Source organism: Lathamus discolor, chromosome 8, assembly GCF_037157495.1.
Source record: "Lathamus discolor isolate bLatDis1 chromosome 8, bLatDis1.hap1, whole genome shotgun sequence".
Taxonomy (NCBI): Eukaryota; Metazoa; Chordata; class Aves; order Psittaciformes; family Psittacidae; genus Lathamus; species Lathamus discolor.
In genome coordinates this window covers 2,628,454-2,656,119 of record NC_088891.1, presented here as the reverse complement: position 1 = coordinate 2,656,119, position 27,666 = coordinate 2,628,454, and the positions used below count along the sequence as shown (strand labels likewise).

Sequence of the window (27,666 nt, the reverse complement as noted above, 5' to 3'; positions counted from 1 at the left end):
TATCTGCATCTGAATGAAATTATTTTTGCACTAAGATAAGAGACAGTTAATCTAGTGTGACTACAGTAGAATAGGTACATCCACATTTACTGTATGAGACTGTTTTATGGTCTTGAGCAGCAGTGCCCAGGGTGAGTGTTTTGTGAAACCTGCTCCAAGTGTTGCCTGATAATCTTATGCTTGGACAGTTAAAATGTCAAACAGAATTCCCCTTAACATCAAAGGTCTCTTTCCATTTCCTCTACTTAACTTTTCTAAGCGTTAATCACCCTAAGTTAGGTTGACAATTGCATCCTGTCTGACATACTTAAACTGATAAATGAAGTAGGAGTGCGTCACCGCATAAACTTTCAGAGTGATTGTGTAGTAAGGAAGAGCTGTGAATATTTATATCATTTTTATTTGCCTTGATTAAACCTTCCTACAGTCAAACCAAGATTGTTATCCTGCCTGGAAGTGCAGGCTCTCCAGTGAATGAGTTGAGGGTTTCATCCTCTAATTCCCTTTTTCTGTTGAGTCTCAGGCTTATTTGTCCTTCCTTCTTGGAGAATCAATCTTACCATCTCAAGTGACCAGCACCTTACTGGGCATGCAGAGAACGTCTCTTCGTACAGCGTGATTTGAAAGAGGACATTTTATGAAGTGATGAATAGAAATAGTTTTCTTGATTATTAGTGGATTTTATATCTTTAATGGAAAATAGTTCAGGCTCTGAAGAAGTAGGTTCTGTTCAAGTCCTTCATCATAGCAACACTGTATTCTCTGGGAACATAGCATTAAATTTAGCTAAGCAAACCAGATATTTGCTGGTTAATACTTTTTCTTGCAGCACGTTATTATTGCAGTTGGGAGCAGGGAATTTTTAAGTGAGCTTTTAAGATGCTGTGTTATTGGAATGAAGGGTGTCCGTAACATCTGACGTGAAGCTGTTAAGTAAAGAATCTTCGTGAGAAACTGAACTCATTTCTGTAGTCCCAAATTTAGCTTCTGTTTAAAGTTTTGTATTACTATTTTGTATTGCCTAATGATGTTAAACTTAGATTTCAATGAAAAAAAAGTGAGCTTAAAACCTTTGGTCTGTTTCTTTTCCCCTGTTAAACCAATTTCTGTTTCCAGTGGCTGTGGTTTTAATGCACATTTGTCTAGTTCTGCTTGGTAACTGATACCTAAATAAGAAGCTTCAGAATGGATTATTAGGTATACAGTTGTGTGAAAATCAGTAGATAAAACATGTAGACAAACTCTGTAGGAAATTACAACACAATCCTTGAAAATGTGAAACCAAAAATAGTGTGGAGTGATGTGCTGTGTTTCATGAGAGCTCAGGTCATCAATGCTGAGTCATGAAGCCACTCCTGCAGGTAGTGAAACTTAACATGTGTGGATCTGAACAGAACCTCAAAGATGGGGAAACTGGATATTATCTGTTCATGCTTATGTCATTGTTTTATCTGGAATGAAATACTGTTTACTTAAATCAGAGTTCCAATAATGTATGTCTGATGTGGATGACTGTACAAGTCAGGTCTTTTGAGATAATGTATATAGCTGCAAAAATGTACTGGATTTAATCTGACCTCAATGTTGTATTGCTCTTCCTCTTGCAACACTGCTGGGTAAGCTTAAATAGCTTAATAATGAAGCTGCTCTTTTTTTGTTGATACAGGACAAATTTGGAAGCGCTTCAGAAGAAGCTGGAAGAACTAGAGTTGGATGAGCAGCAACGAAAGCGCCTTGAAGCTTTTCTTACCCAGAAACAAAAGGTTGGAGAGCTGAAAGATGATGACTTTGAGAAGATCAGTGAGCTGGGAGCAGGAAATGGTGGTGTGGTCTTCAAAGTATCTCACAAACCTTCTGGTCTCATAATGGCAAGAAAGGTGGGTGTCTCAAAAATAGGAACTTGGGTATGATGTTTATGAAGGAGATAGTCTCTGATCAAACATGGTGACTTGACTTAGAGAAATAAGTGGTGTTGACACGTAAAAATAATGTCAACTTCATGAAGCACATCAACTTCTCTGAAAGCAGGAGAACTTGGGCTTGCTTATCCTAAACTTCCCAGGTTTTCATGAATACCATTCCATGTGTTCATAATGAAAGGCTAGGTATTCATTCCCTCTCTTTTCTTTTTTTTTTTTTCCCATTTTGACAAATACACTCTTTTCAGAAGGATATGTACTTTCAGATAAAATGTGGTAAACTGAGTAATGAGTAGAAGGCCTAGAAAAAGTTACTGAAAGGTATGAATGAGGGAAAGGTGACAATATCCTGATATCTATATCTATATATATATATATATATCCTGCCATGAGTTTAGAGGAAGGGCAAGGATATTGCCTAAGATGTTCCTTCACAGCTGCAGATAAGAAAAGGGATCTGGATGACATAGGAAGAAATGAACTCAAAAAACAAGAGTGAGGGAGTGCACCGGGTACAGTGACATCTCCTGGTTTATATTTTCATCCTGGGGTTCAGGTCGCATCTGTGCAAAAAGGTACTTGTCCTTCTGGCAAGAGTATTGTTCCATGGTTCAGTTTTATGCTTTGCAGCCAGTAGCAGTTGTGACCTAGTTTGCGAGAGAACAGAGATTATTTTTCTAGCTGCAATAGCTTGATGTTTTAATCCTCACTTTGTTTATGTGGGGAGCTTTCACTTTCTCTCAGTATCCCTGGGAACCAAATGCAGTAAGGGAAAAGCATCTCAGATACTTTATTTGGGTACCTTGTGTCTTATCCTTCCAGGAGTAAAGTTCCTTGTATAGGTAGCACTTGTTGGGAAGCAGCCTGTTGAGGCACAGGCTGTTGTACTGCAGTGGGTGAGGTGGCAGGCAGGCTGCTGTGCTTTATCAGAAACATAACCTTGCCTTTGAGAAGGATAAACCACCGGTCATCCTCCCATCCCAGATCCCATTGTTATATTACTGAAAACTTCAATTTTTTTCTTTTTTTAACTGAGAAGTCTAAAGACTTGAGGTATTTACTTTTTTAAGAACAGTACACCGTCATCTTCAGCAAAATTAAAGGAAAATGTGCATGTACTGACTTGAAAAATAAAAACCTAACAGTTTGGAGAAAAGTGAATAAAAACGCCCACTTTTAAGGTATGAGAATTGCAAAATATACAAATCATTGAGGTTTTCTCGAACTAAATCAATTGAATTGATTTTTTTTTTTATTTTTTCCTCTAATACTGTGGGTTTAACAGGAAATACAGTAATAGTCAGTGCAACTGAGATGTTTGCTGAACTGCAGTCTTTCTTTCATCTATTGACTAAAATTTGACTTCCATGATGCCTCGTAATCTTCCCTTTAACAAAAGAAATACACCTCTTGGATTGAATGAGAGAAACCATCTAGTGAAACTAAGTATTGTTTGCAATCTTCTCTTTAGCTTAGATTCAGTTTGGGAAGCCTTTAGTTTGAGGTTCAGCTCATTCCTTTCACTAATGCTTTACAAACACCTGTGCAGATATTTTTCAGCAGCTGCTTCTGAGTCAGTATGTCTTTGACACATTTCCTTTAGATATTTGTTCATGGCTTTTCCACAGAACAAAACCCAAGTGAAGAAAATGTGCTGGGACAAAAAGTTTGTGATAGAGAAGTCTTTAGTGAAGAGATGGAAATCAAACCTTTTCATGGGTGCTCATGTTTCACCTTTCTCATGCTGTATTGTAGTACTTTGTTTTCCCTTTGCCACTAAGAAAATAAGGTGAGTTATTTTAAAGTTAAGTCATAGAATAGTTGTTGTTGGAAGTGGCCTCAGAAGGTCCAGTCTCCTGCTTTAAAGTAGTCACCTGTGGGATCAGAGCAGGCTGCTCAGGGCCTTATCCAGCGAAGTATTGAAAACTCTGAACAACCTGGTCTTTCTGAATGGCACTGTAGCACTAAGAGAATAATGAAGAGTGGATTGTTTTACAGCTAATTCATCTAGAGATCAAGCCAGCGATTCGAAACCAGATCATCCGGGAGCTGCAAGTCCTCCATGAGTGCAACTCTCCATACATAGTGGGCTTTTATGGAGCTTTCTACAGTGATGGTGAAATCAGCATTTGCATGGAACACATGGTAAGTACATATGAATCTGTCTTAGCTTGAAGCTGTTAGCACTCCATTAGGGCAAAACCTGAGTGTCAAAAGAATTTAAGTTAAGAGAGTATATGATCCATCCCTGGTAATGTTGGACGGGGCTTGGAGCAACCTGGTCTAGTTTGTTCTTATTTAGATGAATTTTTATTTTATCTCCTTTTTCTCAAATTTTACAGAAAATACCAAGATTAGTGCCCGGGAAGTGAACAAGCCCAGAAGGATCTCACACAACTGTTTTTAATGCCAAAAATACTCTTGACTGTGTTTAATTTTAATAGAAAAGTACAGCTTCTTCTTGACAGCTGTTTGCCTTTCTCCAACCATATGGAGCCAAACACTAAAAGGGAATTTTCTGTAATTAAAGGTCAGGCAAATTTTGTGCCTCATTTGCTCAGTAGAGAATTGTTTTTAACAATACGAAATACAATAAATCTGAAGGGTTTTTTTATGTATTTCCCTGGAAAAATACCCTGCTGCTTTGGAGACAAACCTTTTTTCTGCAAAGTACATGTGGTTGTTTTAATGCTTCTCTGGCCTTCCATGACTGAAATGTTTAGAAGGAATCGATGGTTGCTTAGGAACAAGCGCTCATAATCCAGTTTTTAAGCCTGTGCTCACCAAATAGAAGGTGTGCATACCCCAAAATACAAGTGGCTGTTGGGAATTAGAAAGAAGTTAATTTCTCAGAATGGAGAAGAATAATGAAAACCAGAAAAAATAGATGTTAAAAATGACTGACTGGGCATTATTTCAGGATGCATGTAATGAATGTCACAAATGTGCACATCTGCAATAGCTAGAAGAGCAGTATGTATGTTAATACGTGCCAAGAGAGATGGTGGTGGTTTGTAATTACGTATAGAAACAACAGGCATAAAGAATCTCAATTAATTTGTCAATGAGAAAATTAACAGGAGCAATGAGGGTTTGCAAGTTCCTAAGCAGGGTATGATGTATCTGACATAAGGCTCTTCAGTTGAGGGGAAGGCAGGATGAGATGTGGTCGAAGTCAGACTGCATACAAGATTTTACACATAGGCCAACTGATCAATAAGCTCTGCAATAGAATGAAAAGGTGGATTATTTAAATTGGAGTCTTAAGCCATTAAACTGATGGTCATTTGGTGGAAGCTTTTGGTCTCCTTTTGGATGAACAATGAGCTGAGAATCTCCATTGCCTTTTTTGTGTATACCTTTCAATTACTGCCAGTCAAAATCCTTATTTTTAGCAGTGAGTTACAAAACAGAAGTATGAATATGAACAAGAAGTTGGAGGCGGGAAAGGCATGGAACTTGAAGATTTGAGTGTTTGATATTTTTAGGTACATAAATTCAAAATCAATGCATAACTTTTCTTAGCAGCAGGTATTTAACAGGCTAAAGTGTTGGAGTCTGCTCCTGGAAGATACTGAAGGCTGCAGCCAACACTAGACAATTGAATTGGGTTCAGCCTCTTCTAGGAGCGGAGCTAGTCCTTGGAGAGGGAAAGAAAGAAATGGGGTTTTACCTGAAATGCAGAAATCTATGTAGATCTTTTTCCTGTTGACATATTTTTACCAAGTGTAGCGTATGTGGGTGTAGTTTTTTACAAAAATACATGCTCAAGTAAGTATTTCTCTACTCTCCTTCTCCTAAGAGTTGTGGATTTTAGTCCTCAAATAACTAAACTTTGCATTTTAGCTTTTCTCTTTACATGTGTAAATGGATAGGTTAAGGCACAAGGCAATTGCTTTCTCAAGGTGGTTTTTTGCCTTGAGTACTTGGAGATATCAAATGCTGATCTGGACAACAGGCTGATGTTTTGCAGTTAGAGAAATAGCTAGCTATTTTCTTCTTTGATTACATATTCTCTGTTCTAGAGAATCCAAAACTTATGCACAAGCCTATTGTTGAATCAGTTGCTAAAAATAAATAGCTTTTTTCTTTTACATTTTTCCTTCTCTAAAGCTCTTAGCAACAGTGGAATATATTTGACTTTGCTGGGGGTGTGTGTGCATACAGTCAGTTTATTTAACCTAATATGATTACTGGAACTGTTACTTACCATGAAACTTGAAAATCATCTCTTCCTATTTTGGTTCTTTGAGAGCCAAATCAACTCCCCATCCTTGGAAGTTGACAGGGTCACCCTGGATATGCAGAACTAAGAGACCAACCTTCTCTATGTAGGATCTCCTCTACGAGGTGAGGAGAACAGGGATCTGGGCTTAACTATGATCATAGGGTGCCACTAGCACACGTTCAGGAAGAGAACCCTTTCTTTTCCAGTGTGACTCATTTTTATCCCTGTAATCAGGATCATAAGATCTCCTGTGGTGTTTCAGTCCTCATTCTGTCTTTGGATGGGGATTAAGTATCACGGAATGACTGTGACAAGAAAAAAATGCATGTTATTGATTTGGACTGAAGGTGGACAGAATCTATGAGACTCCAAACACTTGGCTGACAGCTATTTGTAGACCGTACTTCCTTAGCAAGATCCAAACCATGGAAATGCTGGTATGGAAGATCATTGTGTGGAGTGTTTATTTGAGTGGATGTAGTTACTGGCCAAATGTTTGTTTAAAATAAACATGAAACTGACTAATTCCTATGGAGTAATTTATGATTTTCAGATATGCACCATAACAATGTTAAGTCAAACATGAAAAGCAACACTTTCTTACTTCCCATACTTGGGTTTCAGCCTGGCTTTAGAGTAATTTGATTAAATCGTGACTATTCAAACATTTATTATTAGGATGGTGGCTCCTTGGATCAAGTACTGAAAAAGGCTGGAAGAATTCCCGAGCAGATACTGGGCAAAGTTAGCATTGCGGTGAGTGTGTTCATATCTCTCAAAGGCTGGAAGTAGGTATATGCATGTCTCAGCAGCTTCCTGGATTTCCCATTCCCATACTACTTCAGGGCTGGGCAGTGTGGGAGGGGGGAATCCTACCAGATGTTCACCTGTTTCTTTTAAAACACAGGTTTTGTGCATGTCATCATGTGGTATCTCAGGGCATCGGAATGAGTAACACCTTGTATTTGCTTTGATTTTCTGCTTTTGTATCAACTGATGCTTCTGGATAAGAACAGAATCAACACTTGATTAGAAAATTTGGAACTTTACTTTCTCGTATCTATTGTGCAACAAGCTCTGTCTGCAGAACTAACAGTGAGGGGCTGGTTGACTGTTTCTCTAGTCTGAGCTGGAGGTACAAATTAAATCAGAGTATTGATTTGCAGTGATTACACGTTGGGATTTCTGTTACATTGCATTCAGTTGCAGTTCTTGTACAAAGCATGCACTTACCTCTTCTGCTTTGTAAATTAATTTTTTTTTGGCCTTAGGTAATAAAAGGACTCACATACCTGAGAGAAAAGCATAAAATAATGCACAGAGGTGAGAATTTTACATTGTAACTTTTAATTTTTATTCAGGTTAATATGTGCTTTTTATATGACTGGTTCTTTAAGTTTAATATGATTTGGGTTCAGAGGGTTATTCTTGGAGGTATATCCAGATATCTTACTATCATGTACTTGCAACTTCTGATGTCTTACTGCACTTTATCTGCATTTATAAGAGGATTTGTCAGTGTGTGAAACTGCTTGCTGCCAGTGATTTGGCCAGTGGGAGTATGTGCTAGAGCTGGGAATCTTAACTTGAGACCAGAAGTACTCCCTTTGCAGCAAAGATAGGAATGTTTTGAAGGACCTGAGTGATTGTATTTCCCTTAAATACCAGGTAAGTCTTCCTTCACCACCTTGGAGTAGACTTTTTCAACACAAAGTACATTATAAACTTCTAGATAAGCGCAGACAGGTACAGAAGCGGAGAACGCAGTCTTAGTGCTGTGAACTGAGGAAGCCCTTAAACATTTCTTTCTCCAGCAGTGGCACTTGGGCCAAGTTGCCTGTTGCACAGTGTAGTTGCAGTGAAGAGTTGCACTCTGGCTAGTGTAGCTGTGGGCAGTGGCTTTCTTAGCAATGTCAGCACTTGAAATGAGGCAGCATGTATGGAGGTCTCTCTTCATGTAGTTTCCATTCCTGTGCTCAGTTAAAGAGAAGCAGAAGACAGTCAAGATACCTATGAATGGGGCTTCTAATGGCATAACTAACACTTTATGAAGAAAAATATTATTAAAAAGCATTGTTTCACTGTATATTTCCTCATTGCAACTTCTAGTCTTTTGATAGTAACAGATCTATTAACCGTAATGACAAAATCTTTGGAGAGATTGAGGGTTAAAACCTCTGACCTAAAATAAATTTGACAGTTCAATACCCATTATTGCCATTCAAACTTTTAAAGGGAAGTCCCCATCCCCAGCAGATGCCTTATATTCACATGCTTACAGACATCTGTCATGTAGAATTGTTTATCTTTTTATACTTAAATGAGTTTAAAGCCACAGTGAAGCTATGTAAAGTGAGTGTTTCTTCTACACTCCTGGGGTCCTTAGTTACTTTACTGATAAATAATTGCACTACCTTATGTTCACCTTATAGTTGCCCTTTTTAAAATCCACCTCTTTAAGCTGCTGTTTTTTCCATTAAACAAAACCAACACTTGAAATGGTAAAGTATGAAGTTCCACTATTTCTAATATGCGTGTAAAGTGACGACAGGAGATGGAACATTTCATGTTTCTGTTTGAATGGCACTACTCACTGCAGTGATCAGGCAATATGTCTAAACCATGCCAACTGCTCGGGGAGTCTTGTACCAGATGAGATCAATCTTCAGATTATAAAAATATCTTCATCAGACGCTAATATGTGTCTAAGTTTACATTTGTTGGCCAGGCAGAGAAGAGTAATTAGCAATCCCAGCTTATACTGTCTGTTGTAGGATCACCTTACGCATGATCAGACGGTGTTTCTTTTAGCAGTCAAATATAGCTCTTTTGGAGAAAGGAGGCTGGAGGTAGACTCTAAACATATCTGATGATGGTTACAAAGACATTTGCCTCTGTTTAGAGCATAAGGGAGACTCCTGGAAAAGAGATCATATTTTAGGGAATACTGGAAAAACCTTGTAGCTCTCAGTTGAGACATGGCAGTGGTTTGTTCTGTTGGTTGGGGGGTGTGTGTGTGTTAAGCTGCTGTCGCTCACCTGGGTGCTGACACAGCAATTGTTCTAACTTAATTTCCAGTTTTACAATCTGATAAATCCTAAGTAACCACCTCCTGATCGTGTTTAAGTGCAGTTTAACCTCACAGTACTGGCTACATCAGAATACTTTAGATGCGCAGACCAGCAAAAGTTCCTCTTCTCCATTGGTTCCAATGGACTGAATGTGCCTTGCAGTGTAAAATTCCACGTACAGATTGCAGTTGTTATTTTCTCAGCTCAGTTTCCATGCTGAGTGCTCTGACAGCATCAGGAATATGTGACCTTGTACGCTTTATGCTGAAGCTCTCACTGAAATGTGTGATGTCTGATAAAGTGGGGAGCTACAGTGGCATTTTGGAAGTTGGTTGTGGCTAGTGCTAGCAGAGAAAAGGAAAACTAGCCAGAACAGTGTTTCTGTCTCCTGACATATGGAGCCAGACTTGCTCATCTGTTGACATATGGACCGAAATCTGCTGGTGTTTGGTTTTGATACTGTCCACCAGTCGCCTCCCGTATGTAAGTTGAGCCTCGTGTAAGCTGGCACACTCAACTGAGCTGTTAGAACTTGTCCTTCTTGAGGAGGGCCCTAGTTCAGCTTCCTGCTGTCAGGTTTCTGAGCAAGATGCTGTCCTGCAGCATGAAGCTATCTTCCAGAGGTTGACCGATGCTCGGTTGTGTGCTGGCTGTACAGTTGCGTGGCCCTCTGGGATTAAGGAGTTCTAGCAAGTGGAGAAAACATAATCCATGAAAAGTGTGTAGAGTGAACTGGTGTCAGTAGGGTTTAACGTTGTCAGAACTTGCTTAGGCAATGCATGTCAATGTTAAATGTGGCTTCAAAATGCAAGAATACCACTGTAAATAAATAAAACCTCAACAACCAAAGCTTCTTAAATTATAATTTTACATTCTTGGACTTTTCAAATTTCTTCTGGGTCAAGAACAGGAAATGCTAATTCTATGGGCCCATTTATCTTTGTGGTTAGTTACAAAAGGCACTAAATGACAAGGAAAGGAATGTTCTGTAAAGACGAAGTATATTGCTGCAGGTTAAGACACTAATGTGTTTTTGCTGTGTGTTGTCTCTGTGTGAATAAAAATCCTGTAAGTTAATAAGAGCATCATTTTGGTTGTTTCTGAGCCCAGTTTGGAGTGTGGTTCTCTCTGGAAACTCTCCTCTTGCATAAAAAACACTTCATAAGATTTCTGAAGTCACTTGCAGCCAGGAGCTGCAGGGCAGGAGGCAGCACACAGCAGGGATGCTGTCAGTGGTCCCTTCTAGTGTGTTAGCTTTAGAGTATTCTCCTAAGATACTGCCTTGGGAAATTGGAATTGACTGGAAGATACCAATAATGTGCTGCAAAGCAAATCTGGCTGCTGAGTAGCTTCTGTGCATAGGAAGTTCTTGCCTGATGGTGCTATGATAATGCCCAGGGCCACCTTTCTTTCAGAACTAGGTTTGTGCCTGAGGGGGAGAGCTGGGCTCCGGCAGAGGAGGCAGATGCACCTCTTAAAGAGATTACAAGATGTTCTGTAAACCCTGGAAGCTTCTTTGTATTAACTAGCTGCCTTTTCAGTGTCATGGATCCATCCCTCTGGACTGGCTAAGGACGTCTCTAGAATTGCACAGCTGTCTGGGATGATCTATGAAATGTCCTTTCATTTTCTTGTCGTCCTTTCTAGATTTGTCCGAATCTTTCCAGTTGCAGCAGACATTTTGAAGGATGCTTTGGCATTCCTGTTGCATTTGGCAATACGAATCTCTGGTTTCCAGAGAAACTGCTGAAGTGCTCAGGCACTCTGGAGTTAAAATAGCATAGTGTGCTGCAGTGAGAGGGATGGGAAGACAGCAGCCATGCAGACATTACACCGATTGCACTGGGTGCCTTGTGAGGAAAATGAAAATGCTCAGAGAAAGACAAGCTTCTTGCAAAACTCCAGTGAGGATTCAGGGTTTGCTGTGCTATTGCAAGGAAGGAACAATGTGGGCTTATCAGCTAGGAGAACACTGAAGGTAAAAATTAAGTTGTCAAAAGCCCAGGTGGATTCTAGAGCATATATGATGAATATAAAGAGAGTGTTGTTTGGTTCACCGACAGAGGAATGCTAATGTTATTTTTGGCCATTTAATTACAAACATGAAGTATTCATGAGCTGTAGAAATAAGTGAGGATTTAACTCTTTATTCTTAAACGAACGAGTAGATGTGCACAGATAAGCAGTGCAAATCTAGAGGCCATGTCTCTCACTGTGTTCAGGCTCTGTAGTGGTTCCAGTGTTTCACAAACACTTTTCCCCTTGGCTTTTACACAGAGCTCTAGGTGCAGATTCCTGTGAAGCCAGAATCTCTGCTGCCTGCTTCACTCCACCATCTGCTTGGGTTTTGTGGGTTTGTTGGTGTTTTATTCCTGCTGGAATTTCAAACTGATAGGTCAAGCTGCTAGACTGGATTCTTCCTTTTCACCGTGCAATGTGCTGAGGTCTCTGCAAGCAGTCAAAACTTGCAGAAGGTTCAGCTTTCTGCCCAGGTGGCCTCTAAAAGTCTCTCTTTACTGAGGCACTGCTCAGAGTTAACCAGTTTGTACCATTCTGTTTTCTGCCTGGTCAACAGATCCACAAACTGCCCAGTACTTCTGCTCCTCTGACAGGAGGAAAATCCATTGAGGAGAGCAATGTTTATAAGCCAGTTGCTTTCCTAGGGATAGGAAATTAAAAGTACACATGAAATACATGCCCATGTTCTTCCCTCTCCATAAGGAGGAAGACTCTACCTGCCAGAAGCAGCTGAGATTTTCTTTCTGGTAGAAAGAAGTGCACAGGCATGACTTCCTTTGTGTTAAGAGCAGGGAATGGTTTGTGTTAGATCACTCTGGATTTTCTACAGGTTGATGCTTACTCCAAGCAAAGTGGACAAGCTGCAGGCTTGCTGTCCTGTAGCTGAGCATAGAAGAACTTGTATACACAGAAATAATCCTGAAACACTTTCCAGCGTGCCTGGACAGTTTCAGTTACCTGGAAGGGTGATGCTATGAACCAGAAGATATGGCCACGATTTCCATATGTAGATAACGTAATTTAAGCTTGGTTTTGGTTCTTTGAAAGGGGGCGAGATGGCAAACAGCTAAGACCTAGCTTTGTCTTCATCTGCAATCTCCATGGGTGTTGTTCAGTGAGGCATTATCTTCTGCATGGGGATCTTTTTCCAGCGATGAAGAGTAATGTTAGTGTCATCTTTCCCGTGCCATCCTGTTATCACTAAGGTCAGTTCCTCAGTTGCTGAAATAAAACCAACCTGGAATATATTTGTGTTCAAAAGGGAAAAGCAAATGAAAATATGCTACAGACTATCTGGACCTCTGGGTCTGCTCTGAATAGCAGGGTCTAAAGTGAAATTCTAATAGGCTGAGCTGATCTTTCTTCAAACCCCATTTATAGTACCCTTATTTCTGTAGCACTGCTTTCAAATGTGAACTGTTGCTTTATGTGAACTGTTGCATTATCTCGATAATGCATTGGTAAGGATCAGCCAAGCAATAAAAAAGCCTTACAGCTCCAAAAGAAACGGTAAATAATTGTTCTCTGTACCTTTGCGTCCAAATAGCTGTTATTAGTTGCTTGGTTACCAGTGACCCTTATTACGTTTCTATTTAGAAACAGTGATTGAGTCAAAATCCTGCCTGGTTCTGTCACAGGTAAAAGCCATCTCTGAGCATTTCAAATGCAGAATTTCAGTAATAGGATAATGATTTTTTTCAGAGCTTTTTTAACAACCTCACTCCAACACAACAAACAGACACAACCAAGAGCATCCACCCCCAAAGACCCCCAAACAAACCCCAGAACAGCAAGAACACACTCCAAGAGCTGTTTTGCTAAAGGATGGCTTATGTTACATAGATATGAATGCTAACTTCAAGATGATGAAGTGGCTGCTGTAGTTCATTTACCTTTGTAAAATAAATATAGGGCCTCTTTCGTGATTCTTTCTGGGCTAAAGCAGCTGTGCTGACGTACACTTTAATGTTTATCTTGCATCTTAGTCATTGCAAGGGTGATGTAGATGCCCAAACTGAGTATAGGAAGGACAAGGAACAGGGTGAAATGAAACCTGCAAACTAACAGACTTTTTGTAACTGTCCGTAGATAAATAGCCAGTGAAATGGGCCTAGGGAACCAAATCTCTTCCCTGAGTATTCTCAGAGAAGGGGTAGAATTGTGTCATAGTTAGAAGGGAAACAAAGGGAGACACATGGTAACTCTGACCTTTCATGTTACTTTCATTGTCAAATTTCCTATTTTTATCTGTTAAATATAATTCATCCATTCATAATGTTTTTTTGCAGATGTTAAACCTTCTAACATTCTGGTGAACTCCAGAGGGGAAATCAAGCTTTGTGATTTTGGTGTCAGTGGACAGCTGATAGATTCTATGGCAAACTCGTTTGTTGGCACACGTTCCTACATGTCTGTAAGTAGAGGTTTTGTAGCTTTGAATTTATGTTCTGGTAGAGATACCATGATTCCAGTAATCAAACAAAAAACCAACTATTGCCATCGCTACTGCTGGTCATAGTTCAGCACTTCCTGCATTCCAGGAATATTCCAGTATCAGACTGTATGGGGGGGGGAAGGAACTGTTGCAAGGGAAACCAAACAACTTGGTATGTTTTGAAACACTGTAACAGATGTAGCTGTGTCCATCTTGCAGAATCCAGTCAGTCAATGCATTCGGGTTTTGTATACGTCTCCAAAAAAGCCCAGTATTTGTAGTTTGCTTTCCTTAAGTGTTGTTCTCTTCCCACTCCATCATTTTGCTGTGGTCATTTATGCAGGCGAGTATACACTGCTGCCTCGGTAGTGATCCTGTTGTGCCTGCCCTTGGGAGCCCAATGCACTTCAGCAACAAGAGAAAGGATGGGAGTGGCTGCTGTGGACAAGGCCATGGCAGCAGTCTGAGCCTGTTTACAGAGTATTCTTTGTTCCTCCGTATGAGGAATACCTTGAAACTTGTTCTTCCCATGAACTCTTTGCATTATGTGAAAGTAATAGTTTATGGAAATAACACGTCTCATTCTAATGTACACACCTGGTGCAGCAGACAACCAATTAGCTCCTACAATAGCATGTTCAGAGGTTCTGCTCTAAGATTGAAACTGTGTGGGTTTAAACCATTTTTTTCTGCTTAAAGCATAATAGCTTTGTATGGGTCCTGCACTTCAACAGCTAAGACAGTGTTCTCTTTTTTGTCATATAATATTGGTAATGTACTTGAAATAAAACTGGCTTATGTTCCCACATACAGTCAGGGACTGTTGCTAATTAACAAAAATTCACAGCCCCATCTCTTCTGGGCCCTTCATATACTGCTGGCTCTCCCTTTTTCTTTCAGTAGGAGGAGTGAGAGCAAAGTGTTGTCTGCTTTTGGTCTTCTTTATTGCTTTTACAGACTGAGATTTAGCTTTGCTCTCTTGTCATATGTCACAGACCAAGCCATGATGGTGATTCTGTTGATTTGTTGATAGAAATAATTAAATTTAAGCCTATTTCACTTCATTTTGTTGGACCTTAGTGTGCAGGTGGCTCAGCCTGCACAACACATGCCCATCTTCCTATCCTGTATATATTTTTCAAACATAAAACGTCCAGGAAGGGTCTGTGCCCTGTATAATACATTACTCATTCAATATACAAAATACAATACAATACTCATTCAATTTGTGTGTTTTATTTTATTAGCATATTGACAGATTATAAAACTCAGCAGCTTCTTTAGAAGTTATTTGAATATGGATGTGAAACTGCAGCATGCATGTATAGAATGGCTCTTGCGTAAATGCATTTCTGCTGTAGGGAGCTATCAGAGTGGCATCAGCTGAGAAGTGTCACAAACCACAGGACTATTTCTAGAGCACCAGGTCACTTTTGGACACAATTAATAGAGTTACCTTCCCTCTCTTTGCCAAAGCAGAAAGCCAAGAGCAGCTTCTCAGGGAAACCAGATGAATCTTTAGTTGCCTGTACTAGTTCTGCTTTCTTGCTCTTTAGTTATCCCATCATTAATATCTGCAACATTTAGATATAAAGCTGAAGAAATAAACCAGTGACATAATAGCTCTGAGAATACTCTAAAATGATGCTATTTGCAGTCGTGTATGCAAAGTTTGTGGGACTTCTAGATCTCCAGATGAGAGTGAGAGAAAAAGGTCAAGAAGTCACTCACTGGAACATGTCATTCTAATAGGTTGAGGTTTTATCTTTCATTTTATCCAGGTTACTGCAGAATGCAGTTTTTTTTTCTCTTGTTATTATACTCTCTCCTTCCTTTTTGTCTGTTGTAGCCGGAAAGACTACAGGGAACTCACTACTCAGTGCAGTCAGATATCTGGAGCATGGGGCTGTCACTGGTGGAAATGGCTATTGGCAGATACCCGATTCCTCCTCCTGACTCCAAGGAGCTTGAATTAATGTTTGGCTGCCCTGTAGAGGGAGATTCACCAGTCACAGAGACCTCACCCAGGCAAAGGACACCTGGTCGACCAGTGAGCTGTAAGTTACAACAGCTTGTACGTTCTTTTCTGTCAGCTTCAAGGCTTTAGTGTCTTCAAACACCCCTACCAAAGAAGGAGAGTAACAATGTGCTTTTCTACTTGTACAATTTCTCCTTAGCCTATGGACCAGACAGCAGACCCCCAATGGCAATCTTTGAGCTTCTTGATTACATTGTCAACGAGGTAATGAACTATTTGCACTTGTACTAATACAGTTGTAAACTTACCCAGATACAGGGCGTGTAATTGGTAGATCTCTAGGTAGGTTGTGCTTCACCATGTATTAGTTATGCTGAATGACTGATTTATTTCTTTTTAGCCACCTCCAAAACTGCCCAATGGTGTTTTTGGTTCTGAATTTCAAGATTTTGTTAACAAATGGTGAGTACTTTCTCTGTGGCTTAGTTGGGAAGGTACATTAAGGCAGCAGGGCTGATCCCAAGTGTGTATCAATAACCTGACAGAATCCTGTGGTAGTTTAAGCCCAGCTGGTAACCTGGTACCCCTGCAGTGTACCTTGCTGAGTACCTTAGAGTGGAAGGGGGTGAAAAATTAGAAAAAGGGTAAAAACCCATGTGTTGAGATAAGAACAGTTTAATAATTGAAATAAAATATAATAATAGTAGGAAATAAAGAAAGGAATAAACACTGTCCGACCAAGCAGGCAATGCACAATACAATTGCTCACCACCCTGCTTGTCCCTGAGCAGTAAGCAGCCCCTTCTGGCCAACTTCTCGGAGTTCATACCCTGGGATGATGGTCTGTGTTATGAAATAAGACTTTAGCTAGCTCAGGGTAGTTCTCCTTATTTTGCTCCCTCTTGGCTTCTTGTGCCTCTCCTCTCTGGCAGAGCATGAGACTGAGAAGTCCTTGATCAGGGTAAGCGCTACTTAGCGAAAACTAAAACATGGTGTGTTATCAACATTGTTCTCAGACTAACGCCAACACTGCACTGGATACTGGGAAGAAAATTAACTCTATCCCAGCCAAAACCAGGACAGTTCCTACTTGTGGCTACGGTAAATGTAATTTCAGTCAGTGTAATCCTCTGACTGCTAATGTGCCTAAAGCTCATCCTGCAGGTACCAGCTTAACAGCATATGTATCCAAAGAGAACCCCAAAGCTGAGAGATGTTCCCCTCCTTGAGATATGATTTCTGCTGCTGTATGCAACTTAGATTTCTCAGCATCAAAGACACCATAGCACTTACGACTGATCATATGCCACAGTTCCAAAGGAGGATCTTTACTTTTAAGAGTAACCTTCACAGTGTTCTGCAATGACTGTTCCACGTGATGCACAAGTCTTGCAGGCTCCACATATGTTTTTTTCTTTCCCAGTGTTTCACTGAACCAACAACTTTATCACAGCAGCAGTTTGCCCACTGATTTACTTGTCCAGTTGCACTTAATTGATACCAGCACTGAACCAGTATATTCAGTGCCAAGGGAGGCAGTTTGTTACAGTTTGAGAAGTTAATTTAGTAAAAGCTACATATACATATTTACTGCTACCAAATGGAAGAAAAGTAATGCAACAGCCATACTTGATAGAGAGCTTGAAAAGACTTGGGTAAAAGAAACTTGGGGGATAAAGCAGTTCCTAGTGTTGAGGTTTTTTTTAAATGGGAATTTGATCTCTCCAGCTTGGTTATAGACACTCACTGCTGCCCCCATGGAGTTACCAGGCAATTCACTCACTGCTGCCCCCATGGAGTTACCAGGCAATTCAGGACTTAATACCTAAAACTGTACCTGTGACAACTACAGAAGAGACTCGTGTACAGACTCTGATTTGTTTGAGGCACTGCATTACCTAATGCTTGTATCTAGAGTGGGATCTTCTTAGACCTAAGCAGCACACCAGGATGATGTAACCTGATCTTTACAAGATAACACATGTAATTTGTGCAACACTTTCTGTTTTCCTAGTTTAATTAAAAATCCTGCTGAGAGAGCCGACTTGAAGCAGCTGATGGTAAGTGAAAGCTCTGAACTTGAACAGAGAGCTCTTGTCCATGCGGTTTGGATTCCTCAGCCGATGAGGATCGGAGCATGAGGCCTAGAGTGTAGTTTGTGGCCCTTGACATAAGCAGCTCAAACAGTTTTAGCAGCGGCTGCTTTTCTGGAGCTTCTTTTCAAGGGGTTACAGGTTTCACAAGCTCCCAGGACAGGGACTGTCAAGGAGACCAAAATGTGTGGGTTTGGGAGTCTGATAATGACAAGAAGTAGATGACCTAATGCTATGAATGAGCAAAAGAATTCCCTTTCTTGTGTTTATCAGTCAATAATAAAGTGTATAGATTATTACTTTCAGGAGGACAAGAGAACAAAATACCACTTGCTTATGGAGTAGCTAAATGCATTTTAATAATCTGTTGAAAGACAGGCAAATTTTATCATTCATGTCAGCTTTGCTTAGCAAAAACTATGAACTACTACACCCAAACATGCTGCAATTGTTCTGCATGAAGTGGCCTTACCAGTTTCGTTGGATCTTTCATAGCCTTAACTGTAACTCTAGCACTGAAGTTCTGCTGCAGAAAAACAAGTTTCCCCTGCTGTGATCCTGTTGTACACTAAGGGTACAAAATGCAGTCAGACTCTTTTGGTTACAAAAAGCCTCTCTATGCACAAGCAGACATTTTCCAGAGTATTATCTCAAGTGGCTGAGTCACATCCTTATTGCATACTTTGGTGTAAGTATTGTGCACTAGGCACGGTGTAGGCAGCATTCCTCTGGAATACTGTGCCACGTGTACACTTCATATGCTGGCTATTTCCAGAACCCTGCAGAAAAGCTCTCCTGGTTGCTTTTGTGTGGCTTGCCAGATCTTATAGCTAGCTTGAAAACTGAAAGTAAACTGGATTTATGCTATTGCAGGCTATTCAAAACTATTACTTAACAGATTTGGGTGCTTGAATACTGATGATGTTCTCCTCTGCTCAGATTCATGCTTTCATTAAGAGATCTGAAGCGGAGGAGGTGGATTTTGCAGGGTGGCTCTGTTCAACTATAGGCCTTAACCAACCAAGCACCCCCACACATGCTGCTGGAGTCTGAGTGCAGAAGAGCTGCTCCTGTCCTGTACATCTGTTAACAACGATGCTATTTTGGTCCTCTTTCCTCAGCTTCTACCTGTTCAAACATGTATTTCACCTCTTAAGGAAGAATGTCTTTATAGCATGTGCCAAATGGTTTTAAACTTTGTCATAAACTAATTGGTATTGTATTGGATGACATTCGTTCACTGACCAAACTGTAAGATGTCTAAGTTCCAGTGCTTGCTGATTTTAAGTGATTATGGATATTCTTTCTTAATGAAGATATCACTGAGGGTGTTTCCTCCCAGCCTGTTTGAACTTTACCAAGATCCTTTGTAAATCGTTGGTACTTCAATCATGCTTACCTAATCTCCTACACAGAAAGGGTTAAGGATGCCCTGAACCTGTATCTGTCAAGCATGCTTCTGCTGCTGTCACTGTACCTGAAAGTTAGGCCTGATGGTTCCAACGTTTGTTCTGAGATCTCTCTTCACAGGTCTAGATGGGAAGAGCTCTGCATTTCTTGGAACGTCCAGGGCACTATTCTAATTGTAGACTTGTTCATATTTCTGTATTTATTTTTAAAACATATCATCCCACTTGGGTTTAGTGATGTCTTTCTAATTGAGTTTTAAAAGTTAGTTCTTGGCCGTGTCCTACAGAATCAAGACAAAGATCCAGGTAGTTTTGCTTTCTTTTAACCTGAAGTTTCATGACAACTGTGTTTAGTGTCTGAAGTGTATGAAGATCCTCTATTGTTTTATTCTCTCAGATGTTTAGCAATGGGTTCTCTTAATAAATCTATTATCAAATAACTTCTTGAAGCTTTTTTAGAGACTTTAAGAACTTAACCAAAGCCTTAATCTGAAGGTGTGTGTGCATTACACACTCTTTTTGTGTATATACCCTGTTCCCTGCGTTCCTGAGGGCTGTTGGAGGGAAGCCTGACTCCAGAGCTTGTGTCTGTCTCCCGTGCAACTTTGTACAGCCTTTACTGCTCAGTGCTGTGGTCTCCCTGGGCCGGGTGTGAGAGGCTGTGGCATGGGAACATTGTGATCCGCCCAGCCAAGGGCATACCTGCCTGTCTGCGTCTGTCACTGCACTCATTGCTTCAGGTACTACACTGTATAGTGCTCATTTCTGCAGGTTATTTTCCTTCACAAGCCCAGCTTCCACCCCCTGCTGCTGTTCCTGTACAACAGAACCAGGAGCGTGTCGTCTGCACAGAGATGTAACAGCTGCAGTGAGCAGCACTAGCCGGAGTTCAGCTCCTTGATGTTTCAGAAAAGGAAATGTCTGAAGTTCTTTCCCAAAAGGAATCCCCATCTGTCTGGATGTAAACTTCCACTTGGCCAACAGTATTGGGTATCAGAGAGAGATAGAATAGCCCTTTAGCCACTGATAGTCGGAAATGACTCACTGGCACATCCGAGGCTTATTTCAGCTGCTCCTCCCTTGAATGTGACTTTTGAGTAGTGCCAAGGCCGGGCTGTGTTCAATTAAATATGTCCGGAGCTTTACATGTGAATTACACACACAACACGCAGGGATGTTACAGTAGTACTCTTTACTGCCTGGTACTAGAAATGTGCAGTATGTGAACAGCCAGCTTGAGACTGAGACTTTGCTCCCCAGCCAACAGTAGCAGGAGCACTGCTGCCCTGGTCCATGTAGTAGGACACCCCAGGAAGCTACAAACCAAGAACCAGGTACCCCTTTTCTCCTCAGCCAGTGGCAACAGCTCACTGGAGTTCATCCCGGGTTCTGACCACACCTGGGATACTTGACCAATTCCCAAATCCTTTCCTGCTCTTACAAGCAAACTTTACAAGGGTGTTGATTCTGTTTTCTCTGATACCAGAGCCAGCAACAGCCCCTACTGTTGTGCCGTCACAACCAGGGGGTAAGTGACAATGACAGCTGACAGAGTGGCTCAGTTAGGATATTACTTTTATTGTTTGTTTTTAAACAGTTTAACGGAGTTTGGATTTCTGTGTTTTAAATGAGAATGGATAAAATGAGGAGGAAAAGCATCCTGTCTGTCCAAGAGCAGCAGTTACAGTGCTTTTTGTGCCATTAAAGAAATGAGAGGGTACTCACTTTCCATTTTATAACTAAGTTCTTAAACTCCTCCTTGAAGATCACTTGAAAGCAGAAAGTGGAACTGCATTATTTACGAATTGCTAAGGGAAAAAGTAAGTAACAGTGCTCGAAAAGCACTAGTTCCGTATTACAAGTAGCACGTACAATTTGTGCATGAATACAAGGCTCTTGGCTGCTAGTCTGAGAGAGCACAAAGCAGGAAACACTTCACTGTGTTGGTCCAAGCTGTCAATACGGTAGAGCACCAGGAGGTACAGAAAGAGGAAGGAATAAACCTTGTGCTCAGAACGGGGCTGAGGGTGAGAGCATGGAAGCCAAGAGCCCAGAGCTAGGCCTGGACGTGGCTTTTCCCACCTCCCAGTTGAGGTCACAACACAATCACTGGGTCAGCACCAGCCTCTGTGGCCTGGTTTCATTTCTCAGCATCAGGAAATAAGAACAAACTACTGCTGATCGCAATACATGTTAAATTAGTCTGACTCAATGGTTTCAAGCCCCAGCCAGAGATGCAGTAAGCTACATAAGGTTTTAAATATGGAAGGGGTTATGCTACATGTTTGTACAGCAAATGTTCATTCTTTTAACGTCTATGACACGACACTCACATATTCAAGTGTAACTGCACCAGACCTCGTGTCCTGCGTGTCCTGTACTTCATATCCATGCACAGGACAAAACGGTGAGTTTGAATGAGGCAGAAACTCCTGAGTCTGTATTAAAACCATCTCAGGTTTTCCTCTCTCAAGAATCAGATTCCTCCTCCTCTTCCTCCTCTCCACGATCTTGAAGACTTAAGTGTAACTCGGTTTGGTTGATGGCAGCCTCGTTGTCCATCAGCCCAAGAGTCTGTCACGGTAAGAGTGTCACAATCAGTTCTATAATTACTAAGCAATGTGAACGAGGTCAACAAGAAGAACCTGAACCGCAGCCGCCCCGAGCTGCTCACACAGGCACTGCCGTCACCTCGGTGCCACCCCTGGAACTCCCCCTCCCTCACCTTCTGAACCTCCTCTGCTGCTGTGGAGGAAGGGACGGTCCCATTCTCCTCTCTGGACCGGATCATGGACTGCAGGGCCAGCTCCTCCACCTGCAGCACGGGAACACAGACACCGCTGCAGCAGTTAATACCACCACAGAGTGTTTGTGTGGGAAGAGACCTTAAAGCCACTCCAGCCCCAACCCCTGCCCCGGGCAGGGCCCCCTTCCACTGGAGCAGCTTGCTCCAAGCCCCTGTGTCCAACCTGGCCTTGAGCACTGCCAGGGATGGGGCAGCCACAGCTTCTCTGGGCACCCTGTGCCAGCGCCTCAGCACCCTCACAGGGCAGAGCTCCCGCCTTCTGTGCCGCCCCTGCCCGCGCTCGCGCTGTCTCTAACTGCAGCCCCCGGCCGCGCCGCGGGCCGGGCCCGGCCCCTCTCAGGGTGGGGGCCGCGGGGCGCTCCCCGTCCCGCCCCGTCCCCCGCGCTCCCGGTGCCGCTGCCCCCCGCCCGCGCACCCGCAGCCGCGTGAGCTGCTCGCGCAGCGCCGCCTTCACGCGCAGCAGCGTCTCCTCCTCCTTGCGCAGCTCCTGCAGCCGGCTCAGCATCTTCCGCCGCGCGCCGGCCCGGCCCGGCCCAGCCCGCCCCGCCCGCGTCACCTCTCCACGCCGCAGCGCCCCCTAGCGCGGTGGAGGAGGCGCAGACACATACTCCACCGCCCCTTTGCACGGTTCCGGCCATCGCCTGCCACCGTGCGGCCGGATCCGGGCACAGCCCCACGGTTAAAACGGGAAACGGTGAGGGAAAGACCGCCCCCCCCCGCATCCCCTCCCCTGCGAACACGCCACAAACTCGACACCAGCGCTCTGCTCCGAGAGGGTTTATTCTCTGATCCCGGACACAGCCGGGCCCGCTCCCGCGGGAAGCCGCCAGCCTCACGCTTCAGCCTTGGCCTTCGCAGGGGCCTTGGCTGCAGGGGCCTTGCCTGCGGCCGTCTTTGCTGCGGGGGTCTTGGCTGCAGGGGTCTTGGCTGGGGGCTGTGCCGGGACCTTGGCTGCCAGCTTGGCCTTGGCTTTCTTCTCCTCCTTAAGTTTATGCTGCAAAAAGAAAGACAAAACGAGACGATGAGGACACCCCCGAGGTCCCGACCCCCCCGCGCCCGGCCCCGGCGCACTCACGTTCTGTGCGTGGCGCAGGATGGTGTTGCGCCGCATTGTCTTGGCGTACGGGTTCAACTTGATCATGATTCTCAGATTCTTCAACGGGTTCTTCTTCAGGACCCTGCGGCGAATCTTCTTCCTGCGGAGAACAGCCCCATGGTGTAGCGCCAGCTCAGGCCACAATCCACACTGCACTCAGTTTCCACTGAGGTTTGAGGAACTGTAATTCCTCGTCTTTGTACCCAAAATGGAACATATGCCCAGCCCCACCCTCTGTCCCGAGGGATTCAGGCAACTGGGGAAATTCCCCACTCATAGATAAATCCCTTACTTTGGAGCACGCAGGGCCTTCTGGATTTCCTGGCTTCTCATGATTCTTCCAATATCCGTGTTGGTCATCTTGTGCATTGGCAGGCTGTGAAACAAACATTCATCCTGTCAGTCACAGAATCCCGGACTGGTTTGTGTTGGAAGGGACCTTAAAGCTCACCCAGCCCCAACCCCTGCCACTGGAGCAGCTTGCTCCAAGCCCGTGTCCAACCTGGCCTTGAGCACTGCCAGGGATGGGGCAGCCACAGCTTCTCTGGGCACCCTGTGCCAGCGCCTCAGCACCCTCACAGGGAAGAGCTTCTGCCTAAGGACTAATCTGGATGTGGAACTCTCCCACCCGGCCCTGTCCACACTCACTTGTAGTCACTCTTGAGCGTGGCAGCTTTGCGCCAGGTGCCATACAGATCATCCAGCTTGCGGAAGGCACTTTCTGTCCAAATGCAGAAACGCCCAACGTGGCCCCCAGGAGCGAGTCTGAGCAGGTTCAGCTTGTTCACGTTGAGGAGAGTAATTCCTACAGGAAAACAGGCAAACCGATCCCGTCAGCTTGTGATTAAAATCAAGGAATGGAGGACCACACTCTTAACAGACATGAAGTCCACAGAGGCTTCTTCAGCAAGTCAGAACTTCCACAAAATCATGTGTTTCAGAAACACGGACCAGTAAAGTGGAATCTCATCATTCCAGGCAGTCTCCCAACAAAGAGTCGGCACATCCGAAGTTAAAAGTTACCTGGGATATTCCGGAAAGCTCTGATGATCCCATTGTCCTCGTTGTAGATGATGCAGGGTCCCCTGCGCTGGATGCGACGGCGGTTCCTCATCTTACCCTTCCCGGCCCGCATCCGCTGAGAGGCATAAACCTATGGAAAAGCAACACGGTGAATATTCCATGGAGTCTCAACCCCACCAGTCAGGCCCAATCAAACGGCTTCAGTCAGAACTTCACAATCATCACTGTGGATCTGCAACACAGACCAGTGAGGAGTTCATCATTCTTCAGAGATGAGACTGGATTCCTATTGCAGGGTTTAATCCCCTGGCTCTCCCTCCAGAACAGCACCTTATAAACTCACCTTTTTGATGTCATTCCAAGCTTTAAGCTTCTTAAGAAGAAGAACAGCTTCCTTGGTTTTCTTGTAACTCTCAACTTTATCTTCAACAACCAGAGGAAGTTCTGGAATCTCCTCAATCCGGTGGCCTAGTGGGGGTTTTACAAGACAGGGAGTTACCCACTGACCCTGGCCACAAGCATTTCTCAATGTTATTGACTTGTGTGCGCAGAAATGGTACAAAATGATCAGAAGTGGTAATTAAATTCATGATCTGATATTCCGGCACAGTAACTACAGCAGTGAAGTCTCAGTGGAGTCTCACATGCCTGCCTTGGGCAGAACTTGCTATACAAGAGTAACTACTAAGCAAATCTTCGGCTTCCATGAGCAGTAACCAAGCTGAACCGCCTTGTGAGTCCCAGTTCAGTTTTTATAAACTCAAGATTTGTGTCAGCAACACAAAGACAAGCACCTTCCCATCCACTAACTAACATCCAACACTGCACAACTGCAAAGTGCCTTCCCACATTGTATATAACCAAACCACTCCGCACAGAAGAGCGGGCAGTCTCTCAACTCTTCAGAAGCGACTTTAGTTACCCAGGAGAAACATTTTGCGTAATCACATAGTAACTGATGCTGCTCAGGCAAGGTAAAGCGTTTCCAGAGACAGTATTCCCACCTTTGGACATGACGAGAGCTGGAAGAGCAGATGCTGCCAGGGCAGAGCAGATGGCATAACGCTTTTGAGTTGTGTTCACTCTCCGGTGCCAGCGCCGCCAAGTCTTGGTGGGGGCAAACATGCGGCCTCCACGACACATCTAGGCATGGACTGTTAAGAACCACCTTGTTGAAGCCTCTCTCTCTAGTGTGGCACTTGAATCCTTGCTCAGCATTAAGTGTTCGTCACCCACCTGCACCAGGACACCTGACAGCAGGCAACTGTCACCCAGCACAGAGTAGGACGCAAATTACGACATCACGGCAGGATAAGGCATCATGCGATGCACAACATCCCCTTCTGCAGTGGGGATCAATGGGGGCTGCCACTCATTGAAGCCAGTCTGGATTTGCATACAGAAGGCTCTAATCACATCACAAATTTCCTAAACCTGGTCATCCACTGTAGATTACCATTGCCTCAAGCAGAAGGTTCTGTTTTATTTAGATACTTAATTGTTCTGCTTCATGGACGCAGCTATGAAAGGATACATTTCCAAAGGCACCCTGGCCAGAGCGGTGAGTTCCACCCCCTCGTACTCGAGGAATACGAGCAACAGCTCTCCCAGTGCCCCAAGATTCGGCACTGGTCTGATGACCTGGAATAGAAAGATTTTCATTCAGAACAGCGACAACACAGGAGTTTTCCCAAACACAGATAAGCTGAATCCAGGAGCAGCCATCAGAACTTCCACTGTTATCATGTGTTTCAGAAACACGGACCAATGAAGTGGAATCTCATCATTTCAGCAAAACAAATCCCGATCAGAGCAGGGTAATTAATTCTTACCATATTAAAGATCTGCTTATTACCATCAAGTACATTAACGCGCTAATCTCTAAGCCTGGCCCTCAGTTTGGAGGTCTGAATGGGCACTGCTGTTCCTAGCAGGCTAAAATATTTATGTGAAATACTTTCATCAACAAGCGCATGTTCCTAGTACAGATTTCTTGGAAAGCAGAGGGTGTCTGCACCTACAAGCTGCTGAAGCAACCCTAACAAATGCCATCTGCACAGGTTTCTTCTTGGCAAATGCCTCAGGCAAGTCTCAACACAGAGCAGGGATTATTAAGCATGGGTTTTCATCACACCTCCTATACAGAATCCCACTGACAGCACTTCTCATTCCCATTCTAGATCTGTTTCAGTTTTAGCCCACCTACACCACAGGCAAGGCCTACCGCCAGTGTTTCCATCCATCCATACCTGCAAGCTCACTGACAGCATAGGGCTGCCGGTTGTTCTTGCGCAGGTTGGTGTGAACGAAGTTCACAACGTCGGGGCGGATGGGAGCCTTGAACACAGCGGGCAGGGTGACATTCTTGCCCAATGCTTCCCCCTTCTCAGAGTACACAGAAATCAGCGGGCGAGCGCAAGCCTGGGAAAGGAAAAGGATAAACAATTAAGCACAAGTAAAGTAAGTTTCTTGCATTCGCTATTCCCATCCATCCGCTATTGCTCAGAATGAAGGGGTCTTCAGCTCAGCAGTGCCAGCACACTGACAGCAGGCAACTGTCGCTGAGCACTGGATAAGACGCAAATTACATCATCATAGCAATAATTCTCACGTAACATAGTGCTCCTCAGCACAATCCACGGCCCAAAACTATACCTGAGGTTTTAAGTTCAACAGATCTCCAAGTCATTTGGGTGACACTAATCCAGAACTGAATCTTTGGGTAACAATTCAGTAACCTTCGGTAATCCCTGCCTGTTGCAAGGGGTTAGAACTAGATGATCTTTAAGGTCTCTTCCAACCCAAACCGTTCTGTTTTGGAATAACAAAAAAGGTAGAAACAAAAGCTATCTATAAAAAACATTCTTCTGACTCCATGTGGATGCCAAAGCTTCCGTGTGGCTTCGTTCTCCTTTAGGGGGGTAAGTGAGGAAACCAGAAAAGCCCTGCTAGGCGGCGATACAGGCCCCATCTCCCACACGGACCGTGAGAGGGTGTCTCTCAGCGGCCCAAGCCAAGCCCTCGGCCCCGATCCCCTCTGCCGCCCGCCCCGAGCCCCCTTCACCCGGCCGGGGCTCCCCACACGGGCTCCACGCGGCAAGCCGAGGCCTGACGGCTCCAAAATGGCGGCCGGCAAGCCGGCCCACGCCTCCAGCCCCAGGGCTGCCGCGGCGCGGCCCGGCCCGGCCCGGCCCAGCCCAGTTCCGCTCGCCGGGCCTGGCTCCCACCAGCCTGACCCCACCGCCCGCCTCAGTGACAGCCCCGACCGCGCCCGGCGCCCGCGGCCTGCGCCTCACCATGGCGGCGGCGCGGAGCGTGTCGTGCTCCCGCCCGTCTCCGCCGAGGCCCCAACCGGAAAAGGAAGTGCACTTGACTCTCCCGTCAGGATGAGCAATGTTCTTCCGCAGCCTACCCCCACTGCCATCCGCGTTCCGTCAGTCCGTCCCCTACCCTAACCTCTGCGTGAGCCCCTTCAGCTATGTCGCGACATGCGATGCCGAGCCCGATCCCTGCGGAAGCCTCTATCGCTCTCAGTCTCCTCTCAAACAGAGGGACTCTTTTCTGGCGGAAGGATCCAGCGTGGCGTGTCA

The 27,666-nt window shown here is 43.8% G+C and overlaps 3 protein-coding genes and 4 non-coding genes across 7 annotated transcripts in view; 1 reads left to right on the top strand and 6 right to left on the bottom strand.

Moving 5' to 3' along the window:
• MAP2K1 (mitogen-activated protein kinase kinase 1) overlaps window positions 1–19,591 on the top strand; it is a 33,567-nt gene extending 13,976 nt beyond the window's left edge. Inside the window, exons 2-11 of the mRNA XM_065688247.1 lie at window positions 1,667–1,877; window positions 3,918–4,064; window positions 6,826–6,903; window positions 7,419–7,470; window positions 13,526–13,650; window positions 15,521–15,728; window positions 15,849–15,913; window positions 16,050–16,111; window positions 17,664–17,709; window positions 18,682–19,591. Of these exons, the coding sequence (XP_065544319.1) occupies window positions 1,667–1,877; window positions 3,918–4,064; window positions 6,826–6,903; window positions 7,419–7,470; window positions 13,526–13,650; window positions 15,521–15,728; window positions 15,849–15,913; window positions 16,050–16,111; window positions 17,664–17,709; window positions 18,682–18,795 (1,108 nt within the window). The 3' untranslated portion in view covers window positions 18,796–19,591. The remainder of the gene's footprint in view (window positions 1–1,666; window positions 1,878–3,917; window positions 4,065–6,825; window positions 6,904–7,418; window positions 7,471–13,525; window positions 13,651–15,520; window positions 15,729–15,848; window positions 15,914–16,049; window positions 16,112–17,663; window positions 17,710–18,681) is intronic.
• Window positions 19,592–20,709: 1,118 nt separating this feature from the next.
• On the bottom strand, window positions 20,710–22,496 carry SNAPC5 (small nuclear RNA activating complex polypeptide 5). Its single transcript, XM_065688248.1, has 3 exons — window positions 22,373–22,496; window positions 21,877–21,966; window positions 20,710–21,725 (listed from the first exon to the last, which is right to left on the bottom strand). Exons 1-3 carry the CDS (start codon window positions 22,460–22,462, stop codon window positions 21,621–21,623), a joined length of 285 nt encoding a protein of 94 aa, XP_065544320.1. The 5' UTR covers window positions 22,463–22,496; the 3' UTR covers window positions 20,710–21,620.
• Window positions 22,497–22,719: 223 nt separating this feature from the next.
• On the bottom strand, window positions 22,720–27,497 carry RPL4 (ribosomal protein L4). The gene is made up of 10 exons (XM_065688113.1): window positions 27,373–27,497; window positions 26,326–26,497; window positions 25,611–25,717; window positions 25,081–25,219; window positions 24,420–24,544; window positions 24,077–24,206; window positions 23,702–23,858; window positions 23,346–23,429; window positions 23,033–23,153; window positions 22,720–22,951 (listed from the first exon to the last, which is right to left on the bottom strand). The coding sequence occupies exons 1-10, from the start codon at window positions 27,373–27,375 to the stop codon at window positions 22,790–22,792; spliced, it is 1,200 nt and encodes a 399-aa protein (XP_065544185.1). The 5' UTR covers window positions 27,376–27,497; the 3' UTR covers window positions 22,720–22,789.
• On the bottom strand, window positions 23,961–24,031 carry LOC136019174 (small nucleolar RNA SNORD18). The gene has a single exon (XR_010614770.1). It is a non-coding gene; the product is annotated as a small nucleolar RNA SNORD18 (small nucleolar RNA).
• On the bottom strand, window positions 25,285–25,385 carry LOC136019176 (small nucleolar RNA SNORD16). The gene has a single exon (XR_010614772.1). It is a non-coding gene; the product is annotated as a small nucleolar RNA SNORD16 (small nucleolar RNA).
• On the bottom strand, window positions 25,797–25,868 carry LOC136019173 (small nucleolar RNA SNORD18). Its single transcript, XR_010614769.1, has one exon. It is a non-coding gene; the product is annotated as a small nucleolar RNA SNORD18 (small nucleolar RNA).
• On the bottom strand, window positions 26,576–26,676 carry LOC136019175 (small nucleolar RNA SNORD16). The gene has a single exon (XR_010614771.1). It is a non-coding gene; the product is annotated as a small nucleolar RNA SNORD16 (small nucleolar RNA).
• Window positions 27,498–27,666: the final 169 nt, after the last annotated feature.